Genomic DNA, 26,810 nt, shown 5'->3' on the forward strand with positions numbered 1-26,810 from the left:
AAAATCTGTAGCGGAGGGGGTGTGTGTGTGTTCTCATATGCCCAGGTCTCTCAGTACGTAAAATACATTCAACGTGTCAGTCCACATAAACGGTCTCGTCTTTAAAAAGCAACTCATCAGTGTGGGCAACCTATATCAGCCAAAACAAGATATGGGTTGGTCACTGCTTTTCAGAAAATGCTGAGAAATCCCTGTCCCAAAAGTCATGTGTTTCTGAGGTATTACTCCTACACATTTGGGAAAAAAAATCCCATCTCAATCATTAATTGCTTGGAAATGAGCATACATCTAATATCTTCATGTAGATATATTTTCAAAAGGAAAAGAGGAATAGTTCTGGATTAGGAGAAGCCTGAGCAGTAACACAGCTAATATAGGACCCCTGTGACTTGGGAAGCATTTACTAAGAGATGGATGGGAACATTTCATATGAATAAAGCATTAGAGTAATTTACCATAGTTACATGTCTCTCAGCTGCCTCAACTTGTAAATGAAAGTTCAGAAGTAAAGGAGGAAAGCTGCTTACATATATTAAATAAATGACCTCCACTTTATTTTCCGTCTAAATTTGGATGAATCAATGCTATTATACATACTGGTGATTCTGCTTGGTCATGTTCTCATTCATACTCACACACCATCTTCATATTTTGACTGTCACATAAGTAGGCATGATGTGAAAGAGCAATTGTGATCACCATGATACTTCTAGGGCCGTGTTTTGGTCAGAGAGAGAAATGGGTCAATGAGGAACAGGGGAGAGGGATGGAGGGAGGAAGGAACAGAGATGAATGAGAAGAGGCAGGGGAAGAAGAAGAGGACATGTCTTGGAGGGGTGATGAGCAGTGGCAGACTCACCATGATTATGGAAGGTGGTCTGCAACTGATTTTATGGACTACATAAATATGAATCCACCAGCACCAAACTTTTTATCTCTCTGTTGCAAATAACTGTGATTCAACATTTAGTAGCTGCTATCTTCAGGTCCCAGCAGGATTTAGCCATGACAAGCTGGTATGTCATGAGCTACGATCTGCCATTATCTGCACTGATGGAAGACCATTGCATCGCCTAACTCAGCAGTTAAATGCCAATTTAAATCTGATTTTTTTTTTTTGGTGAAGATGTGGTTTGAGGATTTATCCTGATGCAGTTAATCTGCTTGCTGGAAACAGACGGTTGAATCAGTATTATTTCTGAATATATTATTTATTAGCAAGAACTGCGTTCATTAGCTGCCAGGCAAGTGGGTTTTTAGCCTATGATGGAGCCCAAAAGGTAAGCTGGTTTAGTCACTGACAGACATGCTGTACATGCTGGTGAAAACTCTGTGGGACTTATGAAGGTAGCAACCGCCTTTGTTCAGTAAAAGTCTGAAAACATTACAAAACCAAAGAGGGGGAGTCAACAGAAAGCCAAGAAGGAGAAGTGCTATCCACCTGAGGAAATAAGGAACCTGAGGAAGAGACAGAACAAACCTTTAGGGCAGGCTTCTGTCTGGGGAAATAAAAGCAGCTTGTGATGTCTCGAAATGACTCCCATCTGATTGCTACTGTATTTAGGGAGATAGTGCTTTGTGTGTAAACATTGCTACATGAAACAAATATCTTGGGTCTCCCCAGTTCCTCCCTGGAGTGGAAACGGCCTCCTCAGGACGCGGGATACTGGCTGACCGCTTCAGTCAGGAGCGGTAAGGCTGGTGGTGGGGTAGGATGCAGTTTCCAAAGAGGGAAATGGGGAACTGTATTAATTCTTTTGATGCAAGAGGGATCAGATAACAGAGGTGCTTGCAGACATCTAACTTATTCAGGAGCAGTGGAAAGTGAAAGGAATTCATACCAGAATCAAATCAAAACAAAACAAAGTCATAAATTGTGCACAGGGAGAGAGGGCAATATTGGGAAATTTCCCAGAAAAGGTCAAAAACAATCAGAGAATGACTCTGTGCTGGGACAGTGCCCAGAGAGGTCCGAAGGCCCAGCTGCAAGATCCTGACTCCATGAGGTGCTGGGGAACGTGTGAGACACAGGACAGAAGATGTTTGACAAAACAGGGGAAATGGGAAAATATTATTCAGCCTGAAAGTTAATAGGAGGCCTGAGCAAGAGAATGGTTTCTGAAAGAATAGAAAATGATCTCAAAAAGGAAACCAAAGGCTCACCAGGGTACCAGCCTGCTGGTCATGGAGTTGGTCTCAGGGTGTTGGGTCTGCCAGGTGGGGCTTGGGTCACCTGCAGGACTGGCCATTTGCAGTGTGTACGCTCTGTAACCAAGCACAGGGAGACCCACAGCATCAGGTTTTCCCAGCCCCAGTGATGCCACTCGAGAAAGGACCCCATGGGAGGCTGGTGCATGTCCGTTCCCACCATGTGGCTGGCTGGAAAGAGGAGCCAGATGGCTTGCAAGCTAAAGCCTTGCTCTGCAGCACTTGTTTACCCAGAAGAGCCTGAGGTCAAACGCTGGGGCAAGGGTACGCTCCGTAGCCAGGACTGCGGTGATGGTCTCTGGTTCGGGAGGCTGTGAGACCTTCTGGAGCACTGTGTGGTTCTTTTCCAGCCTTCCCTGGGATGGTGCATGCCCAGACCTCATCCTGGAGCACAGTCAGGAGCACAGCTGTGGCAAGGACCCATACCTGAGAGCTGAGAAGCACTGTGTTATAGACATAACCTGGCTTATCAAGATTTGGTCTGAACCTTTGTAAGCAGATTGGAGCCAGATACCAGTCTGAGCTAGACAGGACACAGCCAAATGCTAGAAGGCAAGAGGAAGAAGAGACCCACCTAAATTGGCAGAGGACCTGCAGACATTTTGTGTTCCTCACGTCTCCAGATGCCAGTGAGGACTTCCAAGATAAATAGCCGATGGACCAATTGCTAGACACTTAGGCAGATTGTGCAGGAGGCCAGAAACACTCCATGAAGCTGTGGGTTTTATGGCAGAGCTTAAATATTGCATTTCAGCCCTTGAACAGAAGTTGGAAAGCTGCTACTGGAAGAGAGGGAAGATGGTTGCTTTATATAGATATAAGGTCCTGTGCTAGAGAGAAGAGTATTTCCATCCAGTTCATGCCACTTCAAGCTATTAGAAGAAAAGACTTAGGCAGGATAGAAAGCAATGGGGGATTGGCTACAACATCAAACATGAGTGCAGCAGCTCAGCTAAGTGCGGCTCTGGTGGGGAGGGGAGATATCCACAGAGAGGGCTGTTATAAATATATATGGCTAGTCAGGACAGAGCCTCATAAAAATCTACTGAGAGGCCCAAACTCAACTCAGGAAACAGAGGGACCTGAAGCTGCCCATGTAAAGCTGGGTGATACTGGTTTTAAGTTCGAGTTGAGGCTTTGTGGTGCCCAGGGCTGGATATTAAGTTGGTGTTCAGAGAACCCTGCTCTTTCCTTGTTTAATTAGTTTGGTTTTGGGAAGGGTACTTTTGCAACTGGTTGTACTGGAAATCCCCTTTTCCTTGGCCTTGGTGGCAAAAAATTGACTTCTTGGTGGAACAGTCTATTTGCCTCCATTTGGCAGCGGTCGACTTCAGAGGGAGAGCTACGGGGGAAGCCAAGCAGCAAGAGAGGGGTTATCGTGTGTGTAATTTACAGGCATCACAGATGCTCGTTCAGGTAGTGCAGTTGCTAACTGAAACTAGACAGAGAGGGAGATGATGGGACAGTCCAAAATGGAGCCACCCCATGGGTACGAGGGAAGACGGAGATTGGGGAACGTGTCCTTGCTGGGGAGAAATGCCCGTGGGAGACTGGACGGCCGGGATCCAGGAAAATGCTTAGTACAACCAAGGTGGGAGATGAACTAACACTCAGTGTGTACATCACTGTGGTTGGTACCTGGTCAGTGAGCACCAGCGCTTTCAGCCTGCAGTGGTTTGCTTTAAAGACGTGGCTCATGTGAAAGAAAGAAAGAAGCTTGGGCAATCTGTTTATGGCGCCTGTCTCTGTGGGCAGGCCCCTGAGCTGTCTCTTTGAGCTTGTAGCCAGCTGCTGGACCTCATCTGTTGTCCTGGTTAAGAAAAAAGCCCAGAAAGAGCTTTGCTGTGTAATATGTTAATCAAAGGGTGCTCGTGCCTTACCATTAATAGATAATATCTGGGATGTGCCTTACTAGGTTCATTTTGGTTTCCACTGTTGGCTATCTGGTGGTGAAAATGGCTGTCGTGTTAGGACAAGCCCTCAGCAAACTGTAGCGCGGGTCTCCCACCACCTGCGTAAGGCAGCCCTCGCTCGAGAGACCGGATGGCCATCCACCCAACCCCTCTGTTATAGCTGAGGATATCCCGGCGTATGGGAGAGCCTTTAACAGGAACTGATAACGTTTTATAAGCAGGCTGTCATAAGCTACCAAGCTGAAATGGAACCCAGAGTGAGGTGACCTGTGGAAAAGAGGTGTAACGTGCACTCAGTGGCCGGAGGAGAGCAGCTGGGCATTTTCAGAGCTGAAGCAGTTTCTGCTTAACACAGTTGGGGGTGCCTGTGGGGTGAGGACAGCATTGACACAAGACCAAAGTCACCAAAGGGCAGTTCTGCCAACGCCTTTTTCAGATGCCTTTTCTGGGGGAGACACTTCTCTCAGCAGGACAACAAGAAATGATTGAGACCACATCCTTTTTTTCTCCATTCCTTTACAGTCTGCAGGAATGAAAATGCTCCTGCTTCATCCAGTAGATGTAGGCTTGCAAGAGGGCTATAAGCATCCCTCAGAAAGACTCAAGGTGTGATTGAAAAAAAGAACTTATTTGGCAACTGTGTCTGCTTTGGAGTGTAGACTCTCTTTAGAGCAGCAGGGCAAACGCTCTCTGGTCACAGTGAGTAAGCTTGGAATTTAGAGATGAAATGTTGTATAGGAGATGGGGAAATAAAACAATGGGTGATGAGTATTCATGAGAGCTCATTATAGCCAAAACACTCAAAAAGGAGGTTCTGAGGTTTCGTTATGATGTCAAAACTGTTAGACATCTTGAGGTTGCAAAATCCTTAGTCAAGCCAAGAGAGAACTGGTTTTGAGGAAAATGCAGACAGATGATGGAAAATTGCTACAGGAAATGTGATGCATTTCTTGCATGGGTTGTATTTCAAAAATGGGTCCCCAAGATGGGGAGAAACCCTACTGAACAGTGTCTCCTGGGGAAGTTTCTGCAATTCATTGCTGTTGATGTTGTTGGGCCTTTGCCTGAGACGGAATCTGCCAGACAATATTTGTTGGTAGCTATGGATTTCTTTAGAAAATGACCTGAAGCTTACCCAAAAAGGAACCAAGAGGCTGTGATTGCAACCAAGCTTCTAAGGGATGAATTTTTCACCATATTTGGGGACTGAGACATGAAGAGTGTGCAACAAGGCAGAGGCTTTGAGGGCAAAGTATTTCAGCAGGTTTGTCAGATGCTAGTAAATGCCATAGGAGGTACCCAACATCCTATGGATGGTGGAGAGGGGAAGACTGGCTGATGCTGGGAGGAGGCATTGGGCCAACTGCATGACGCTTGGCCTAGATGCCCCCATTTACACTGCCTGGTCTCCCAGTGCTGCTCCTCAGGGCCTTGGTATCTGCCTGCTTCGTGTTGGCGTTTGGGAGACCTTAATGTGTCTTGCATGGCACCAGCAACCTATGAGTGGGCAACTGAATCACCCCCCGGATACTTTACAAGAGAACGACAAAAGGACGAGGACTAATCCAGTCCTTTGTCTATTCGGTTGATTTTAATGACTTTCAGAGAAGTAGAAAGGGAAAGTCCAGTCTAACCCCGGTTCTCCTTTTCAGACATTAGCCAGGAAACATAGCACACTCCTTGCAAGATGTTCATAAATTTGGGCCATTTGATATGCACTGGTCTGGCCTATCTGGTCTCTGCAAAAATCAAGTGAAACGGCTCGGGTTTTTCTAGTGAAAAACAAATCTGAGTATTGCCTCAGGCAACACACACGTTCTCTGATGTAGGCTTATGTGTAGAAACCTACCTGACTCCATATCATGGAGATGGAGAGATTAGGAGCCCAAAGCAGATAAACCATGGTGTGTAGCAGTGACCACATACGTGCATTAACACCTACGAGGCCAGTGGGTCCTGGCCCAGGAGGAGTTATAAGGGGAACTGGGTGGGTCCCAAAAGCCAAGCATACAGCTGTGGATGTTGAGTCTGACAGAAATTTGTTCCCTACTTGGGAAAAATAGGGAATGGCCTGGTTTAGCCCACAGATTTCATTCAAACCAAAAACTTTGCTGATAACTCCTTCTCAGGGGGTCAAAAGGAAGGGAGCAGCAGCTGAAAGCCTTCAGCGGCATCCCAGTGGGAACAGAGTCAGCCCAAGCTGGCTCTATGAAAATGGCCTGATGGGAAAACACGATACAAGTATGTAAATAGCTAAATTGGTTGTTCTGACACTCTTCTTCCCCGTATGTCTGAGATGAAGCAGGTCCATGGGTCTGGGTTTGGCTGTCAGGAGGCAGAGCAGGGGGTGGTTTCGCAGGGGTGCCTGGCAGTGGGGAGCGAAGCAGAGCTGAGCCCTGTGCCAGAAGTACTGACACAGTGGTGTGAGCATGGGAAGGCTGATGAGACCAGCAGATGAAGGCACTGAAGAATGCTCGAAGCACACCCCAGAGCAGGGGACCCGGCAGCGTGGTGGTGATAGCAGCGTGGCATCATGGTTTAGCCCAGGAGGGCTGTCCCTCCCTGCTCCTCACCCCATCGTGTCCTGTGCAAAGGGACATTGCGCCAAGGCCACCCCTTCCCCAGGTGGGCAGCTCTGATCCACAGCCCCCTGCTCTCCTGGTAGGACTTCCTCCTAGGGTCAAGACCCATTAAATAAAGAGATGACACACTGGCTTCCAGACTGTCTCCGGCTGGTAATTATCTATAGAGCTTCTTACGTAGCATCTGAACACCACAGTCTGTCTACTGACAGGAAATGGAGCACCAAAGTTTTCTTTTCTGCTTGTGTCAGATCATGTTCTTGACAAAGTTACACACACACATCCCCCATCCCTCTCTGCTGGGAGTTATTTTACAGAAGAGTTACTTACAGGGGAAGGTAATTTAGTCCAGTACTACAGTTTGAAGCAAATTGGACAGTATAGCAGTCGTGCTATCCCCGTTTACCTGTTTATAAGCTTCAGCTTCATCAGCTGTAGGAGGTCGCGAAGGGGAAGAATGGTGTGATTTAAGCCACTTCAGGAAGCTGTATCTTTGCTTTCAAAAACAGAGGACATGAGCTGTAAATACTCAGAGAGTCCCTAATTCCAGGCAAGCCTCTTGGTACCGGCAGGCGCAGCACAAGGACTCTCTGACCCCTTCTTCAGGATGGAGAGCTTCCACAGTTTCCTCTAGCACTAAAACCTTGGCTCTAAAACCCTGGCTTGTTGGAAGCTGTGTCCTCGTTACTGTGTTCACTGAAGGAGTTCTATCGTTTGGAGCCCCATTATTTACATCCGTACCTTCTCCTGAGAGCCTTATGAACAAAATAAATTGCAGCAGAAATCACGCATTGCCATACAGGCATGTTTGCCTCTCGTGAAGCCTGCGAAATCATGACCCAAATGTACAGTGAGATCGTAAACCCGAGAAGAGAGTGTGCGGGAAGCCTAGTCTGGGATGAGAAGGAAGGAGAAAGCAACCCGCTGCAGCCCCCAGCAGCTTTCCTCGCAGGCACTCTGAGCCCAAGGGCTGGGGATGCTTTGGGAAGCGGAGGCCAGCCAGCGCCTAGTGGCCCCACTAGTGCCGGGAGTCCTCAGACGTTGGAAACGGAAGTGTTTATCTGTTCTTCACAAATTTCATGCTTTCCAGACCCTTGCAGGTAGGCTTTTTTCTCAAGAGCAGAGGAAGACGGAGCGGGTGAAGAAGGATCTTGCTTACTTTCAGCTAGGAAACTCTGAAACAGTACGTACCTTTCAGATGGGCGCTTTCGACATGTATTGGTTCCAGCCCGTGTTTTATGATTGTTATTTTATTCTCCTCTCTAGGCCATCCTGCCTGCAGCTGCTCTTTCCATGTGCTGTTAAGGGCTCCTGTTGCTTCCCACCTTGCTAGAAAAGGCAACTTTTAAACACCAAAGCTCTGGTTGTGGCACTGGTGTGGGGATGGTGTCTTGTTTAGGCAGAGCCCTTCTGAGCTGGGGGCTGTGTCAGCACATGGACCCCCACGTGTAGATCAGAAATCTCCCAAAACAAGGGCTGCCCTGGGGGAGTGTTTTGGGAGACAGGGGCAGGAGGTACGAACGCCCCTTGCATTAAGTTTGCAAATTGTCTGTGAGCAAGGTATGATTTTTTTGAGGTCTGTCTGGGACCCAGGATAGTTGTTGAGATGACGCTTGTGAGTAATCTTTGGTCAGCGGATTGCGTATGTGTGTCAACCGGTGCAAGAAGTAAGCAGCAGAAACATAATCTGTGCTGGTGAGTGGAGGGTAGATACCTGGTGGACACATCAGCTAAGAGTCTTTTTTGTTCCCTGGTTGGATGAGCATCACTGGCAGTAGGAGGTTTCTGGGGCAAATACTCCTTTTCATGAGTTCCTAAAGATGATTTCTGTAAATATTTGCTAATGTTTACTTGACATTTGCAGTCACTCATGTCAATATGATCCCATCCTGGAATGTTAACTGGAAACAAACACAAAAGTGGGCATGAGCTCAGCTGAGGTGGATATGGTTTTTAATTTAGGCTGATTTTCATGGTCATCATCTTTCACGTAATCATCCAGTTCTGCTGAGATTAGTGGTGGTCCAGGGGTTTTGCTCTTTCCAAGATTCATTTTTTTTTTTGTTTTCTGTTAGGAAGTGTGTTACCAGAGTCACTGTTGTTTGTGTCTACTGTCTGACACTTCCTACCAAAATCCTGCCTCCAGTTGCATCTAACTTAATCAAAACTTAATGATTTGGCCTAAGAGCTCCCACAGCAGTTGTTTGCCTCTGGCTGTTTTTATAATACTGTTTTTTTTAAAGTTCATCTGAATCAATTAAGCTGTTTCCAAGAATGTAGCTAAAACTAAGCACATTTTTGTTTTCTCCATGTCAGAAAAAAACTGATGATGTCTTTTTTCAAAAGTTCTCATGCACTGTGCTGTGGAGCAAGAACGTCAGACTGGCAGTGGAGTTAGGCTTTGGGTAGGAAATGTGCTTCATGAAAAATTGTCCTGAAAAATTTCTGAAAAAAATTTCAGAAATTTCTTCTGAAAAATTGTCCGAGAACAAGCGTTAAGGAGCTGTGGGTCTCACTCACTCATTCACTCACGCACTCACGCACTCACGCACTCACGCACTCACTCACTCACTAGCGGCAGCTTTGATTTTCACAGCTAAATACACTGCAGATTTCCCACGTTCTGGGCATGTGTCCGGCGAGGTCTGAACTCTCTCTTCTTGCAGTGGCCATTTACTCCAGTAAAAACGGGGTCCAGCCTTCCTCAGGCAAAGTAGGGGAGCACATTTTTTCATGTCCAAGGTCAAAGAAAAGCTATATCTGGGGAAGCAGCGAAAGGCTGGGATGAGAAATGTGGATGTGGCAGGATGGTCTGAAGGCTGGGTAGTGCGTCATGTGTCAGGCTGAATGGAGGCTTAGGACTGGGTGGCAAAGACACAAAGGTATTGTGTTATTCAGAGTATCTGAGAAGCATACCGAGACCAACAGGACCTTCATCTCCAAGGTGCAAAAATATTAGACAATGCTAAGTACCTTTTAAAACTCAGGCATCTCAGAGCAGTTGTTCCGCGCTTGGTGGCTCTCCATCGCACAACATGAGCAATAGCGGTTCTTTGTTTTCGCCGGGCTTGTTGTGGCTCAGGCATCTCTGTGTGATTCTCCGATACGGCTCGTATCGGAGAGTGCTGTGGGAAGCCCAGGGGACACTGCTGAACAGGCTGTGGATGCCGTGCAGTCAGTAAGGATTGCCTTCACACGCTGGGGAATAAGAAGAAAAGAGAGAACTGTTCACCGTCAGTAGGCATGCGGTATATACGACCTGAAGACCCTGGAAGCAAGAAATATTTTAGAAAAGAAATAAGAGGAAAGGCACAAAAGCACAGGGTTCTCGCTGCTCATCCTCCTGCGACGTGTTTGATCCCTGCACTGGGTGTAATCGTGGTGCTGAGCAGCCAGGGGCCACCCCCAGCTGGCAGAAGTGGCTGCAGTCCATCAGTGCCGGTGGAACCACACCGCTCTGGTCACCATCCGCAGCTGCAGCAGCGTGAGGGGAAATGTCCTCTCTGGTCCAGTCTGTCCCCAGAAAAATTTGGTCCCAGAGTGGCTTTATGAGGGGATTCAGAGCTGCAGGTGATGGTGACAGATCCACATCTTGGCCTGGTTCGGCCACCACCAAATGTGGTGGCCAGACCCCGGTAACTTCAGTGGTCAGGGTCAAGTGGCTGGAGAACACACACAGGAGGAGCGGACACTTGTGGGAGTGCAGCTCACCGGGCACGGGCGGGCTCGAGGGAGAAGCAAACCACAGAGGTGGAGAGGAAAGTAAAAGTCAAATTATCTTGACTTGTGCAAACCTACTTCTTTCTTTTTTTTTTCCCCTGGTGACAATTAAACATGTTGCAAGTTGAAGTAGTCCTCAAGTGAAATGAAATCCCCCTTCTCAGGCCTCGGCGTGCGTAGTGCTCTGAATTACTTGACAAGCGCAGTTTACCCTTTGAGCAATTCACGACTCCCCTTTCACAAGTAAAAGCACACTTCTGTGGATGTTTTCCTTGTTCAGTACTACCTAATGGATTTTTATTTCTTAATAACTGTCATTTGCCCTGCATCTTGCTTAAAAACGTAAGTTGCAGGCTGTGAATACTATTCATTATTCATTTACCAGAGGAATCTTAGGCACATTCATCCCATTTCCTCTTAGTGCCTCATTATCAATAAACCTTTGCCTTGCTGCTTCTGTAAATCATTTTCATTCTTTTGTGAACCATGTGCTTGGGCTCTTGCACACATGTCTCATGAGAGTAATTGGCCAAGTCATGCAGTGTCATTTTTGCTCCTTGATAAGCTGGCAAAACTTCATTAAGAGGAGATTATTGAATTGCACATATGTATTTTTTTGGATCAAGAGTGCATTGCACTTAAACTGTGAAGCAAGCAGGGTTTCCCAGTATTTTCCCAAGCACAGCAGCTTGCATCTGCGGTTGGTATAATTCAAAAGATTTAGATTAGATTACCCTGGCTCCCATGGGGAACATGTACCTTCTCTCTGCTGTGATATGAAGGACGTGGAGGTAACCCCCAAGAGGTAAAAGTGCACTAATCTGGGGGTTAGATTTTGGGGACAAAGAGAAATAGGGGAGAGTTTCAAACATCCTTTCTCTCTTCCCCAGAGCCCAACAGAAAGCAAGGCGTGAGAGCGTGGTGCCCACGATTGATGGTGGGCTCCCATCGGAGGGTGGAGCAGTGCTGACGGTTCCCTACCTCGGCAGCTCTTCTTCACGGCAAACGCCAGCAGTGGACGTAGTCCTGGAGCCAGGCTAGGGCAAGAGAGGACTTGCTGCTGCAGAGGCTGGAGGGATCCTACAGAGGCCAAGGGTTTATTAAACTTGAGTTTAACTGGAGCTGAAATACGTTCCTTTAACGCAGGGCAGCAGAGGTTAACGGAGTCCTTTTTGTAGACGTTTTATGACACTCTTTGGGGATACATATAAGAAGACTGGGGCGTTCTTGACTAATTTAAATAAATATTTGTTTAGACTGTGTAAGGGGCAATTGGAGCTTCCAGGCAAGTCAGTCTTAGACGGATTTTTCTTTCTTTGCCCTTTCTCCCCAGGTATAGCACAGACATGCTGCGGTCCACGGCCAGGCCACGCAGCGCAGCTATGCCCCGCCAGTACCTCTAAGCATCTACCCTGCTCAGTGAGACCTTGAAGCCGCCACGCACCCCTGTACTGCATGGGTGGGCTCATGGGAACCAAGGATGACGGCCCCTGGCTAGCAGGGGTGGCTGGTGCCCTCAAACCCTTTCGGGACTCCAGGCTTCCCCCTCTCCCTGGGCACCAGCATCTCCTCAGCAGGAAAACCCTGCGGGATTGCAGCACCGTCCCCGTGCCCTGACCCCCCCAGCAGGGACATTTTTTGCAGTGGGTGACCTGAGCAATGGAGCGAGGGGGGGTGTAGAGGGTGGGGGAAACAACCTGCCCCTGTCAGGTTTGATGTTAGTTATTTTGTCTTCTTGATTGGCAAGTTCCCAGCTCGGTTGCGCTGCCTCTTGCTTCAATTTGTGATTTTGCTGCTCTCTTTCTCTCTGCCAGTAAAAGCTGATGCCAGCTTGTTGCCCAGCCCCAGTGACTGAACTGGTGGGTTTGGTAGCCAGAAACCTAATTTCTTTCTGGAATACTTCTAAAAGCCTGGTGCTCGTAGGAACATTAGCAATTCCCAGACCTGTCCAGCCTTGAGTTTTGCAATGTGCAATCAGAATGGAAATAAGTTTTAGCTGTGCTTCCAGGAATGGGCAGGTTTGGGGAGGGCTGAGTGTTTTTCTTCCCTCGTCCGAGCCTTTCTTTGCTCATCAGCTGTATAGAGCTGAAGAACAGCAGAACTATTTTCTTAAAGAATACATGAATCTTAAAGAACCTGGCCCAAACTTTGGCCCAACGTTTAAACTCAACCCTTTCTGTGGTTCAGTGAGGTTCAGCCAACTTTGGGTGTTTTCTGTTTTTACTTCAGCTTTCCCATCACTACTGCTTTGCGATTTCCAAGTGAAAATGGTAGCACCCAAATCCCCCCCGAGATGCGCTGTACTTGGGGAGCAATGGGGCTGCCGCAGCATCTCAGCCAGGCACGGAGTCCCAAGCCCTTCTCCACGGGGGCACCTGGGGGTCCAAATCGAGAAGCACGAGGAGCAGCACAGGAGCTGTGCTGGGTGGATTTGCTGGGGCTTGTCTGCCTGCCCGTCTGAAGAACATAACGCTTCACTTTAAGCATACGGGTAGTCCGGGGACACACATATGCTGCAGCGCTTGGCTGGATTAGGGCCGCGGGCTGGCTGCTTCAGCTAGGCAGAGCCCACTCAGACGCCTCTCCGGCCGGTGCCTGCAAGCCTTTTGAAGTTAGTCTGTCGCTAATATGAAACAGGACTCCATAATGCAGAGGCAGCTGAGCTCTTGCTCAGCTCGTGACAAAATGGCTCTAACCTCCCTCCTCCTGCCCCTCTGCTCTGCCGGTTATTTCAGGTTGTGGCTCCAGCCCTGTTACCAGCAAGCACAAAGCAGGCAACTGGAAGTCACCTCTGGGAGGCAGCTGAACTTCAGCAATGCATTGCTGCCTCTGCTGTGAAGAGGTTGCTTTTGCGAAGCAGACAGAAGAATGCAGAGACAGACAGACTGACGGACAGACGGACTGACCGACGGCGTGAACACTGTCCGGGCAGGCACAGGCACTTAGGATGGGGTGAATCACTCTCCAAGCTGGCAGCAGGGAACTAAACTGTGCCATAGCCAGACATTAGAGCAAGGCTCAACTCCCTCCAGGCAGTTTTGCCTCACCAGCCCTCCCCACCAGCTGGAAGGAGCATCCCCCGCTCTCCCCTAACTCAATGGCTGATTTATATCCGCTGTCATACACGGCGGCTGGTGGTGCCTTGCTTGGCGTGCGGTTAACGCGGAAGGCAACACGTGTTGAGACAAGGAAACACGTGTTTCAGGACATGGTTTAGGGGGCATGGTGGCATTGGGTTAATGGTTGGACCTGATGATCTTGAAGGTCCTTTCCAACCTTAGTGTTTCTGTGGCTTCTGTGATTTCTGAGACCGTGGAAGGTTGCACCAGTGCCTCGTGCCTTCCTCTCACCCCGACGGAGCAGATGCCCTGCTCACCCAGCGCCCAGCCGTGGGTGGAAATTGTAGGGGAAGTGTCCGGAGCATGTTGTAGGGAAGAGGGAAGTGCTGACTGGTTGCAGGGGAAAGCTCTGGAGGAGATGACAACGTGCAGTGAAGAGCCCCCATGTGTCCTGCAGTGCTCCGGCAAGGGATCTTTTCAGATCCTCGAGGTGGCCAAAGGGCCTGGGTGAGGTTAAGAGGAATACATAAATCTGCAGCCGATGGGGAGGCTTGTGCTCTTCCTTTCAGAGTGAGAGCTTAGCCCGAAGCCCTGCATTACCCCTCATCTCACTCCGATGTCACTCACATCGGAACAACCCTCAGTGTTTCCACTGGCACTGCCTGCTACCAGCCCCAGACCTTCCCAGTGCTTACCTTTCCCCGCTGCAGGTACAGGGCCTGACTTTATAAGGCCTGGGAGCAGGGAGGGGCCTGAATCCTGGCTACCTTAAACACTGTCCTCATGTAACTCTGCTGGAAATAATTTTCAAACAGGGGAGGAGCAACATCACTGTATCTAGATTTTCGAAAGGAAACACAATCCTGAGAGAAATGGATGATCCTAAAATAAGGCAGACAGGTGGATGGGGCAGATGCTGCCCCAGATGCTGATGGCCAGTGAGTGATGCTCAGCTCGGACGGGAGCAGGACAGAGGTGCCATGTCGGGTCAGTTCATCAGGGTGTGCAGAACCCCAAGCTGCCGGCAGTGCTCGTCTGCGGAGAATGAAGTCTTCAGCAAACAGCTGCCTACTCTGCCTTTCATTTACACAAGGGTCTGTGGACCCTTTGGGACTTAACTCCCAATAAACAGCTACTGGTCTGCGTGTAGGTATGAGTCTACGGCTGAGACGATCCCATTCAATACTTGGTTCTATATTAGTAATGCTGATTTTTTTTTTCTTTATAAGGTCCCATATTTTGTCTTATTCAGCATTGAGCCAGGTCTTCAGAGCAGTTTCGTGCTCACATCTGGCTCTGAGGGACTTGAGAAAAGCCAAGACCCTCAGGTGACCGTGGCCATGGCAAGGCAATGGAGGATTGCTTTGTAAGGAGTATCCAAAAGGTGTCAAATTTAGAGCTTAAGGGAAACTGAAAGCCCTTTCAAGCCCCCTTCCAATCCTTGCCTGCCTCATCCAGCTTCCTTGACAGACAAGCACTGGTGATATATCAGTTTAGAGGTACTAGGTGGCTTTTGGTTCACATGCACTATTTTAGGAGGAGACACAAGTAGGACATAGCAGAAACCCACAATTATTTCCCAGCTGTTTGTGACATGCCCATAGTGGGAAACAAAAGAGACATTTTAAAATGTAGTAGCTGACCCATCTTGACTGTCATACTTTCAACTAGGACTCTGCATGTAGCCTGGCGTGCTGAAAACCTGTAGCTGACCACCCTCAGCCCTAAGCCTGGGGCTGTCTTTGTGGGATCTACTGAGGGTCTGGCTGCCACTGAGCTGCACAGAGGTGACTGTCACCTCCCTCCACGGTCACTGAAAAGCCTTCTTGCGGCTGATCCTGGCATGGCAGAGCACATCTCCAAGGCACCGAAGACCTTCAAGTGTCAGAAAGGAGAGAGCCAGGTCACTAAGAAATTCATGGGTTCCTCAGGGAAAGGCAGGATCCCCAGCTTCAGAATATGTGGCATAAACAATAGTCTCCTTTTACATTCAGCATGAGGAAGCCAACAGAGCAGTTTCATTTTCTCCCCGTGGAGGCAATGGCAGTACATTTTCTTGCTCTTTCTCTTTTCCCTGTGTCACATTCTGGGAGCCAGAAAGCAAGCTGCAATTACGGCAGGTTGCTAGAAGCATTTTTGTGCCTTCAAAATGTGCTAGTCAGCTCTTTCCTGCTGTTCAAATGAACGTGCCACATGAAGAAGGACTTGGGGCATAATCTGTGCCTTATTGCTCTAGCCACAGCTTCTATGTGGAGTTTTCAGAATTGATTTGTTTATATAAAAGCCAGTTTTGTTAGTGTCCTTTAAATAACATGAAAGAGGAGCAAGCAGCGCATGTTGCATTTGTACAGATGGTGCTGAGCTCTCCCCAAGTAGCCACAGGGTGTGTGAATTCAGCTAATCAGACAATAAAGCAACATGTGCCCTCGAAAGCAGATGTTTGTATGGGGAAAAAAACTAGTGCAGAAAAAAAGCAAGAGGAACAGCAACTTCCACAAACAAACACCACACACGCGGACACACGTGCACACGTTCCCCAGGCTTGCTGTGATGTTAGCTTCTCAGCAGTACTGGAGTTAATGTTTAGCTGGCTGTCCCCAAACCCACACGGTGATTTACTCGAGGGGAACGTAACCAGCCAGGCACAAGAGGGTCTAAGTGCAGCCAGGGCTGAGGTGGTTTTGACTCCCAGGGAAGCGTCTCCGAGGCACGCAGAGTGGAGGCAGAGCCAGTGACTTACGTTATACGCGGGCTACAGGGCCACCAAAAACCTGTGGACTAACCAGTGCTGTGTGGCACCTTTGGCATTGTCCCCAGACTGCCTTTCAGGAGCAGAAGGGGTTTTTGAGATTTTTCTGCTTCAGGCCTTAGTCTTGCCCCTGCTATATGCCCTGCTCCGAAAAATAAGTCTCTTCTTGGAGAAGGGGGCCCTAGGTGTGGTCAGGAGGAGCACAGTAGAAAGAAACACTCCTCTCCTCCTTTCATCCTTCTATGAATAGGTTTTTTCTGTAGGAATTTGCTCTGTCTGTAATTAGCTCCCCAAGGTGGCCAGGTATTTCATAGCTATTCTTGGTCTGTGGGTTTCACGATGTCCCTCCTCTGCTGTAGAGCCTCAGGAGGCTGCAGGCAGCGGAGCAGCAGCGCCAGCAGCTTTGGTCGGGCTCAGCAGAGGTGGACGGTGTCGGTGCAGATGAGCACATTCATGCAGTGGTCTCCTCAGCACCGCGGGAAGTTGGCACGTGCTGTGCCATGCCATGAGCAGAGGACCTGCCTGGAGCATATTCCAGCTTTCCTTAAGGTTCTGCAGGATGAACCGAATGAACTCCCTGGCTGGGATAAACGGACAGATGTGCTTTCATACAGGAACCAGCTCTGCTTTGTGCAAACTCAGGGGAACCACTGGTAGGCTGGACACAAGGAGATATGTTCATCCTCATTCAGAGTTGAGATGGAGATGCTCCAACCAGTTTCTGCTTAGCAGCAAGAATAACTGCAGCTTCCAGAATGATGCCAATGGCTTGTGTCTTATGTAGTCTTCTACCACCCACAACTGAGATGAATGCTGCCGGGTTTTACGTTTCAGTTGGGCCCAAGAGTGAAGGTATGAGTAAGTATCTGATCACTGCTAATAAAATCAGTGATTCCAGATTCAGTCACAAAATTCTGGGTCTTCTCTCCATCTTTATACTCCTCTCTACATCTGCAGACTGCAAGAGGGATCGCTCCCTGAATGGGAATAAACCTAAACATTTGGGCCTTTTTATGTCTAAAATCCAACCTCTCCGTTTTATCCTATATAACCCAAAATGTGGATTTTTTTAAAATGATAGCTCTGTGCTGACATCTAGGCTGCAATGACAGACAGGAGGCAGAAGGCTGCAACAGACAACTTGGGAACAAGTTTAATGGCTTCACCATGTGTTAAGGCAGGATCACAAGGACCGGATAAGGTTACTATGGCCAGCCAAGTCCTGGAGGTGTTCTCGCTGGGCTGTGGTGCAAATCTTCCTTGGTAAGAAGTGTAGCATACACTGCCCAAACCCTATCTAGGCAAAATTTTAGCACTGGTATTTAAGCAAGAGTTGAGAGAATGACATTAAGAGCCAGAACTGGATTTAAAAAGCTCTCTTAAACATCTGCACTAGAGGTTTTGTTGTGGGTTTTTTTTTGAAAAGCATCGTTGCTATGCAAAGTAGAAGTCAGACCATGGCTGTGTGTGCAGGGAGAGGCACCATGAAATGGCCAGTGTAGGAGTCCGTAGAGGTCTGGGGGAGAAAACCCTGTGCCCATGCCTGGGTGGGAAGGCAGAAGGCCCCTGTGCCCCTTAGCATGGGAGCAGAGAGACTGCCTGGCACAAGCCACATGCCGCCCGTGCCACACACTTTGGGCATGGGTTGGCCACCGGCGGGCAGCCTTGCTGAGCTGCTGTGTGCCAGTAGGCGTCCAGGTGTCCTGGGCTACTCAGAGTCCCCAGGGGCTGAGGTAGCGTGGGGCTCCTCACAGAGACCGTAACAGCTCGGACGAGATGCTGCCAGAGAAGTACACTAGCAACGCCAAGACCCTGCAGGCTTCTTTGCCCGCAGCCTGGGGGGAAGCAGCCCGGTGCTGCCTGCAACCCTGGGTTTTTCTGGCTGTGAGATGTCTTCCGACCTCTTGGGTTGTGGCACTGCAATCACAGGATCTGTGTGTGTGAAGGAGTCTATCACAAAGGAGTTGTGACTTGTCACGTATGTGCTGTGCGAAGGAGACCTCGCATTTCAGGCTGAGTCCGAAGTTGTGTATTTGAAACATCCCACTCTCCCTTGCCATGCGGATGCACCAAGCTGACATTGCACTGAATTAAATCTCATGGTTAAGATTGTACATAGAGAAGATTTTACTTCATCACCCTCCCAAAATAGCACAATTCAGGGAAAAAACAGATAGGAGTTGTGAATCCAAACGTTGTGACGGCGTGATTAAAATGCCCGTTCCCTCTAGCGAGGGTGTCGGCAGAGCTGCGTGCTGCCTGGACATCTCGGGGGCTCACCGCGTGGCCACGCATGCGGCATGGTCTGTGTTTGCTGCACCCCATTCCTCCTCTGTGGGCTTCCCAGGACAGATGCGATGAGATCGGAAAGACATGTCCCCTCCAAGTGAACTGGGGATGCAGACAGCTCTCCTTCCTGAAAAGGAGCAGCATGATGGTGGAGGCCCATGTGCCCAGCTGTCCTGGGCTGTTGGCAACTGATACAGGGTGACTCAGGGAAGGTCTTGGAAGTGCCGATGGTCTAGCAGGCAGCCAAGGCACTGGGAGAGCAAGGCATCAGCATGGGAAGCCAGAAAATACCCTCCTTCCACTGCTATGAAGGCAAGGACGGAGTTGTGAGCAGCGAAGGAGGCACCAAGCGTTCCTGTCAGGCTTGTAAGGGTGCAATGATACTCACATTACTTCCTTGTCATGGAGATCTTCACAATATGTAACTCAAGGTCTCTCTAGGTTTGATTAGAAACAGACACCCCAAACTTTGCACTGAAACTTTGAGGCCATCTCCAGTTACAGGAAGTCTGGGCATATCCATATGCAGATGTATGCAATTTGTTTCACTTCAGCAGTTAGCATGACTGTTTTGAGGTCAGGGAGCCTGTTCCTCAGGAATGAGAGTTACTCCTCTGGATGCTCAGCCAAGGGTGGATGCACGCCATCCCCTCCCTATGCCGCCGTCCGTGCTCCCGGCCTCCCGCCCTCCATCCCACTCTCGCTGTCCCTCTCACGGAGACAGCCCATCCCTGCCAGCGCCCGCAGGGGCTGGAGGTAAAGGAGCCTGTGTCTGCTGCAGCGCAGGAGCATGAGAGCAGCGTGGCCAAGCCGGCAAGGAAGGCTCTGGGCTGGCGGCAGGCAGGCATGGGGACACTCGCCGCACGTGCAGTGGGGACGGTTGCTTGCTCCTCAGGGCTGACGGCTCGCGGCGGAGGTAACTATCGCTGCTGAGGGCCCTGGGCCCAGCTCCCAGCTGCAGCTTGAGCTGTGCAGTCAAGGAAATTACATCAGACCTTTTCTCTGTGTGCGTGTGTTGGTGCGTGTGTGTGCAGACCCTTCCCCAGCTAGCTGAGCCACTCGAGCAGATACGAAATGTCAAGGGAATTCCCAAGTAAACGCCTCAGGTCTTGCATTTGCTGCTGCTGGAGTTTCAGGGGGCCCGGGAGCTAGGGAGGCAGCCAACACGAAAGTACAGGGGAAAAATGTACCGAGCTTCCTGACATCATAAATAATAAAAAAAAGAAAGAAAGGAGGAAAAATTTCCTGGAATACTTCTATTTATTTATTACTCCATCCCTACTGACTCTCATAGGTGGTAGTCAGTTGCTGCAGACTTTCTGGAACTGTTTTATTATCATTACTTCTGAAAATAATAAATATCATGGCCATAGCATACAATTTAGCCAGGCTGTGGGGCAGGACACTGTCCAAGCGCATTTCGGAGGGGCGTGTCCACCCGCATCCCCGAGGAGCGGTGGAGCAGCTTAGCCCATGGGAGGGTGCAGGTGCAAAGAGGAGGCAGGGTGGCAATCACTGGCCTGCACGCTGGCCCCGGAGCCCAGGGAATATAATCTTGGCAAAATGTTCCTAAGGATCAAAGTGAAGAGAGTTGAGATCGACGACATGAGGCGTTGCTGAGCTTTACACAGAGCTCCTCAAAAGCCTGTGTAAAAAAATCCCACGAGCATTAGAGAAAGCAATAAATCTGGAAATACAGTCGGGTGGTAGTGGCAGATAGCTCCTGCGTCTCCAGTGCCTTCATCCCAGTCCTGCCCTCGACTCCTCTGTACTAACTGGGTAATTTTTTTCTCAAATCCCTTTCGTAGCTCACCCTCCCCAGCTTAAACCTGGGCCGCCTTTGCCCTCGTGCCCAAGGGTGACAGCTACGTTTCGTCCTCCTGTTTTCATCCCAATCACCTCAACACAGTCTTTCAGCTGCGAGAGTGAGCAAAGGGCGAGGATTCTCACAAGCTCACTCGCAGGCTTTTGGCTGTGAAGCCGTGACAGAGCTGTTCACACAAGGGCTAAACTGTAAATATGCAGTAAACTAGGTGGTAGGGTGTTGTAACGCGGGACGAATGCTAGAAAAAATGGGGCCTTCCAAAGACGTGGTAAGATGCCTGAGCTGGCATTAATGACCCTGGATATGATACTGCTGAGGGAAATCTTCCAGTGGGGACATCACTAGATGGTGGAGCTGCTTCCCAGAAAGACTGATCCAAGAATGAGAACATTTAAAAATAGGTTAATGTGAAATTTGGTAAGGAGAGCACAGATAGGAAGTACCACTGTACCCTTTCCTTCCCAGACCTTTAGGAGATGAGTGTAGCAGCTCAAGGTTAAACCCTGCTGCCATGGGCTACCATGTTTTTCGTCCAAAGGTCCCAGCCAGACATGTGGGCAGGTGTGGCACTGGGCTGCGCAGCACATACCGGGGAGGCCAGTCGCTCACACAAATCCCTCTTTTTCTGGCCAGGGGACAGCCCGTGGCGCGGAGCAGCGGCAGCAGGCAAGGGAGAGCCGCGGCCACTTGTCATCAGAGGTGCTACGTGCCAGTGGGTCCCCACCAGGGTCCTGCTGGCATGGCAGTGGTCTTGTTAATGAAGGGGACACTACCGTTGCTGGAGACAGGAGGTGGGCAGGAGAGGATGCCCCATCACAGCACCCTTTGCCAGTGCTCGATGGCACGTACACCTGGTTTCATAGCTGCTAAGCCTTAGAGGAACCAGCTCACTGCCGTGGTTGCAAGAACCACCTCCTGCTTTGCCATACCGCAGGGGTCTCACACCAGCCTGTTCTGTGGCACTAAGCCCCGTTCACAGCCTCTTTGCCGAAAGCGGTGCAAGTCCTCGCAGAAGGCTGTGGGGGTGACTGGGGGGTGTCAGTGAGGAACACCTCTGCCCACCCACCACCGTTGCCTGGGGATGCACGAGCAGAAAACAGATCCCACCAAGCGCCCTGCATGGCTGCTGTGCGCCCCTGGTTTTCTACCGTGTGTTATTGGGTAGGGGAGCATGGATGGGCTGGTGACTGGGGACCGTCCTCTGAGGCCTGGGTCCAGTCCCTCTGCCCTCGAGCCCTCTCCTGTGGCCAGGACCCCAGAATGTAGTGCTGCATATGGTTCAGTCCCGCTGTGGGTGGTGGGTGAAGAAGGGTCTCGCTGGGGTGCAGGCATGTGAGTGTGCCAGGCTCGTGGAAGGGGACCAGGAGGAGCTGGCAGAGCTCGCCCCAACCTCCCCTTCCCCAGCTCTGCTGGCATCCGAGGGCTGCCATCAGCCCCCCTGGCGTAACAGCCGCCTTCTCCCTTGAATACAGCCGGGCCAGGCGTCCATGCTGCCCCCAAGCCCAGCGCCAGCAGCCTCTGGGGCCGAGGCCAGCAGCTTTCCCATGCCCGGCCAGGGCAGCCCTCTGCCTCGCCACCCTCCTCGGCCTCTGCCCGGGGCGGTGTCAGCCTGCGTTTGGGGACTGCTGCCCAGCTGCCATAGCTAGCTTTAAATGGTTGAACCACTTAACTGGTAGAAAGATTGACATCTGTTCCCTCCTCTCTCCTCCCCTTCCCACCCTGCTCGAACCTGCTCTCCTCTCCCCTCCCTGCCCTCCCACCCAACTAGGTAAGGAGAGCAGTTTGGGAGAGGCCGACTTGCAGCCCAGCTCCGACCCTTCGGGAATGGACAGCAGCTACCTCAGCGTGAAGGAGGCCGGGGTGAAAGTGCCCCAGGACCGGGCCAGCACGGACCTCCCCAGCCCCATGGACAAGGCTGACTCGGAGAGCAACAAGGGCAAAAAGCGGAGGAACCGTACCACCTTCACTAGTTACCAGCTGGAGGAGCTGGAGAAGGTCTTCCAGAAGACCCACTACCCAGACGTCTATGCCAGGGAGCAGCTAGCCATGAGAACAGACCTCACCGAGGCTCGTGTACAGGTAACAGGGAATGCCCTGGGGCTGGGCGAGGGGTGGGTGAGCTGCAGACAAGCCCCTGCTCTCTGGGGTAGGGGAGCATGAGTCCTGCAAATTTCTTGTCCCTTGCGGTGCCTGAAGTCACTTGCAGCCCCACCACAGCCTGCCGGCAGCTGAACCCTACCCAGAGCCCATGCCTCAAGGCTGGCATACCTCTGAGGCAGGAGGGGGACGGGCAGGACGGGGAGGTACATCCATGTCTGACACTAGTGTCAGCTCCTTTATTTGGGCTGGTGTCCTGAGCTGCAGCATTCACAGAGAGGTCTCTTGACCTTGAGCTAGCATGGCAGCAGGCAGGTAAGCCTCACTGTCACCCTGAACAAAGCTATTACAAAAACTACTTTCTTTAGGAGACGGGGCGCACAGGTTCATTAGTCTGAGTGGGAGCAAGCTTTCCCACAGTATGGGCTCTTTCTGGCAAGATGGGGATGTGGAGGTGACCAGGATGTTCAGTACCAAAGAGCATGAGGTGATACAGGAGAGGCAGCTCTTGCTGCCTGCTTGGATAAGCAGGTGCTGAGACTGCACAAAGCCTGGTGATCTGGAGTAAAAAGGTGTTCCCACCACCTTGAGAGGAGCAGGAGGGTCAAAGAGCTGCACTGCAGTTTCACCGCCTCCACCCACACAGGTGCCAGCTCCCATGAACTAACCTGGGGGTCCAGCAGAGCCGAACTCCATGTTGAAGGAGTGATTCTCTGAATGCTGCTCTTTCCTCTGAGTCAAGGTTAAACCGAAGGCCTGGCAGAGCTCGGAAGCATTTGCAAAAAGGAGCACCACCACTTGAAGCGGATATCCACAGCTCGCGCCTTGATGGCCATCAAAGGTCCCGCTGAGGCTTAGGCTCTCATTCTCCGGTCTAGCTAATCCTGTGACTTCCATCTGCAGGCATTTATCATCTCACCACCCCCAAAACCTGCATTAGCATCGAGAATACCTGGCGTGTGGAGGCATCTGATTATCCTCTTATACCAGGCATACGCCTAGGTCCCAGGCAGCCTGACCTGCCCTTTGCTCTAACCTTTACAAGCAGTTGTTGCGAACAGCCGAAGCAGTCAGGCCCGCGTCCTTGCATAAGTCCATTTTTCTCTGTACATTTACTTCCAGTTTCAACAAGCTGCAGGATTTTTCTTGTCTGCTTGCCTAAATTGGTTTTCAGGGCTGGTGTGCTCTTCTTCCCCACAGCTGTTTCTCTTCAGGCCGGACATGGCTGCGTTTCAGTGGAAAGCAGCGCGATTCCCGTTGGTCCCGCGTGTAGCGTGCTGAGCACTGCGGGATGGGCAGAGGAACGCAGCGCTACAAATGTCAGCTCTTTACTTCTGCCGCTGGACGCAGCCCTTGATTTCCCAGAGACACATCACAAGCGCTGATGGGGTCTCCTGGGAGGCCAGGCTCAGCATCGGGTTACCGGCTGCACAGCGCATGAAATTCCTGACGCTCAGGAATGAGAATGAGGTGCTGGAGGGTGGCGAGCTCCTCCGGCTCGCCCTGAGCCGAGCTGTGCAGCTAGCATGTCCCAGCTAGCGTGCAGGGCTGACTGGCAGAGTCAGGGCAAGTGGGGATGCAATCCACAAGTTCATTACACATGACCCACGATCTCAGGGGTTTTTTCCACACTTTACCACTGGATAACACTGCGGCTGAGGGCAGAAGCACCTCCCCAGGCAGCCGGGAGGAAACCTGGCAGAGGGAGGGTGCAGCCTGCGGGTTTCACCCTGCCCCGAGATAAGTGCTCCAGCAGCCCACCGCCACGGGCAGCTGAGAACAGCCTCTCTCCTCTTGCCACTCACTTGGGATGGCGATGACAGGGCTTGGGTAACGGAGTGGCTGAAGTACTTGTCTAAGTGGCCCGGCCGTTCGAGCGCTTACCCCGGGGTGAAAGGGGTAAGCACTTGCATTGCACTCATTCCCCCAGCCCCTCTGGGAAGGACTCCATCCCTCGGGCTGTGGGCTGGCGCCCAGCCACCATCTCGTGATGAAGGGCTGCCGTGCCCTCAGTAGAAATGCAGGCTCCCTATCACTGGAGAGCGAGAACCAGCAGGCTCGTGCCGGGTGCTGTGGGTGCTGGCTGGGCAGGCTCAGGGGCACCCTAGGTGCCGGGTGTTTCTTGTGGGTTCCCAGGGGGCTGTGGCTGCCGGCTAGTGACCTGCTCAGCCTTGGCACAGCAGTGGCAGCCCCCAGGAGGCACCCCATGCAGCCTGGGGTGGCACAGGGCTCTTCTGCTGATGGCACAGGGCCGTACTTCCCACGAGGGAAGCTTTTGGTGCTGAGGCCTTAGTGAATCACCCTAGTGCCTGTCTCCAGCTCTGGGTTATGTTATAGCTTGTTTAGGCTTGGCTTTGGCCTCCAACCCTTCTGGGCAGCTCTGCTCTGCGGGGGCCTCCCCATGCCAGCACCACAGCTCCGAGGGCTGTCAGCTCCAGCCAAAGAGCGGGCACGGGCATGGGACAGCAGCCCAGGAGACCGATGGCAAAGCAAGTGCCTACTGCAAGGCGCAAGGTCCCAAGCAGGGCCAAGGCAGAGGCCAGAAATCACAAATAAGTCATGAGCCCCTTACTTCTTTCCTCCTGCAAGCCGAATAGCCACTATGTACTCAGACGCCCTCCGCCAAGCTGGCAGGGGCTCTGGCTGCTGTGGGTCATCTGGACACACCTACTGCAGCCCCACGGGCTTTGAGCGGAGCTCAACAGTCCCTCTCACAAGGAAGGTACAGTCCTCTAAGGGATGGTGAGCACCCTGGGGTAATTTCACGGAGGTCAGCTTCGGCTGCCTGCAAGGCTGAACTAGGCAAAGCAGAGTGGCAGGAAGGCGAGGCGCCCAGCTGGTTTGAGGCGTGATGCTCCCTCCCATGGCTGAGCCAGCTTTTGGCTGGAGGTCGTCACCTCTGGCCAGGCTCGGCTCCCTGGGGAGCACAACCAGCCGCCATGCTGCGGGCCAGGAGCAGATGCAGAGCCCAGACAGGCAACTGGCAGCTCTGTTTTTTTCTATCCCTTTCCCAAGCTCACGCTTCATTAGCGAAACTGCCAGAGATCTCAGTGCCTGGAGCAGAGCTCATGCCAGCAGCGGGCATGGGGCGAGCCGTGCTGTCTGCGGAGCGGTGGCATCCCGCAGCCTGGCCCCTCTCCTGCTCCGTTTCTCTGCCTGTCTTGGTTTCCAGCCGTCAGTGCTGGTGTCCGACAACGTCAAAGCTAATGCCCCCTGCAATGCGATCCAATGCAACGTTTTCCCTGCCTGCCCACCATGACCTGGCCCCTTGTTGCCAAGTACTATCAAGCTACTGCACATCCTTGTTTTCCGAAGGGGGAGCCGTGCATAAGCCCTGCGCAGAGGCAGAGACATCCAGCCGGGAAGGGGCTGCTAGGGCCCAGAAACAAACCTGCTAGGGTGCGTAGTGGGCACTGTTTTCATGTAGGTCCTACGTAGCGTGCATATCCCATTCCTTTCTCCTCCTCTTCCATGTCTGGGGCTGCAGAGCCCCAGAAAGAGCTCCTGTTTGGTACCAGCAACTGCCTGAGCTTCTTCCAGCCCGTCCAGGGCTGCAGCAGATGTCTGACACGGTGGCACTAGAGAAACATGGTAGACACACACGTGTATTCACACGTGGCTCCTTCTCCTCACATGCAGACACACAGAGACACATCCCCAAGCCCATGCCAGCCTGTCCCCGGCTGCTCACCTCTCTCGGGCTGTACCTCTGCCTCCTAGCCTGCCCTGTGGCAGAGGAGAAAGAGATGGGGCTGGGAGGAGGCTTTGTGGCCAGGGAATATAACCCCTCAGCCAGCCCCCCTCAGAGCCAGCCTTTATGATTGCTGGGACCGTTAATGAAATGTTTTTGACGGTGACCCTGTGATGTGGCGGGGGCATGAAAGTGAGAGGGAAATGTCAAACTCCGCTGTAGCAAAATCACCGCCTTGGAAAAAAAGGAAAAGAAAAAAAGCAAAGCAAAGCAAGAAGTAATATATCTTGATCCCTTTTCCCCCATAAAACCCTGGGAGGCTGGTGGAAGGAGCGGAAAGACTGAGCTAAGCCTGCAGGAAATTAAACATGAAATGAAAACAAGCTCAAGTTATTCGATTCTCTCATCCCAGGCTCCAATTTCCCATTCCAGGCCACTGATAAAATGGTGTCCAGTTTCAGTGCTCAAGGATGAATTCTGGCTCTGTTCTTGCAGGCTGGAAAGCAAAGGGCTGGTGGCCATCTCCGCGAAGAGAGGAGATGGCCTGGCCTGTGGCAGAGGGATGGGGTCCTGCAGGCAGACAGACAGACACACAAATGGAGGCTGAGCAGAGGGAGGAGGGCAGCGGGACCGGGGGGACAGGGACGGGCAGAACGGATGCTGCGAGGCTGCCAGGA

At 51.2% G+C, this 26,810-nt stretch overlaps 1 protein-coding gene across 1 annotated transcript in view; it reads left to right on the forward strand.

Annotated features, from left to right (window-relative positions):
* ALX4 (ALX homeobox 4) overlaps positions 1 to 26,810 on the forward strand; it is a gene marked incomplete at its 3' end in the record, with an annotated part of 42,198 nt that overhangs the window by 9,259 nt on the left and 6,129 nt on the right. Inside the window, exon 2 of the mRNA XM_082000789.1 lies at positions 22,114 to 22,424. Within this exon, the coding sequence (XP_081856915.1) occupies positions 22,114 to 22,424 (311 nt within the window). The remainder of the gene's footprint in view (positions 1 to 22,113; positions 22,425 to 26,810) is intronic.

This window comes from Phaethon aethereus (genome assembly GCF_964289735.1).
Source record: "Phaethon aethereus genome assembly, chromosome: 5".
Classification (NCBI taxonomy): Eukaryota; Metazoa; Chordata; class Aves; order Phaethontiformes; family Phaethontidae; genus Phaethon; species Phaethon aethereus.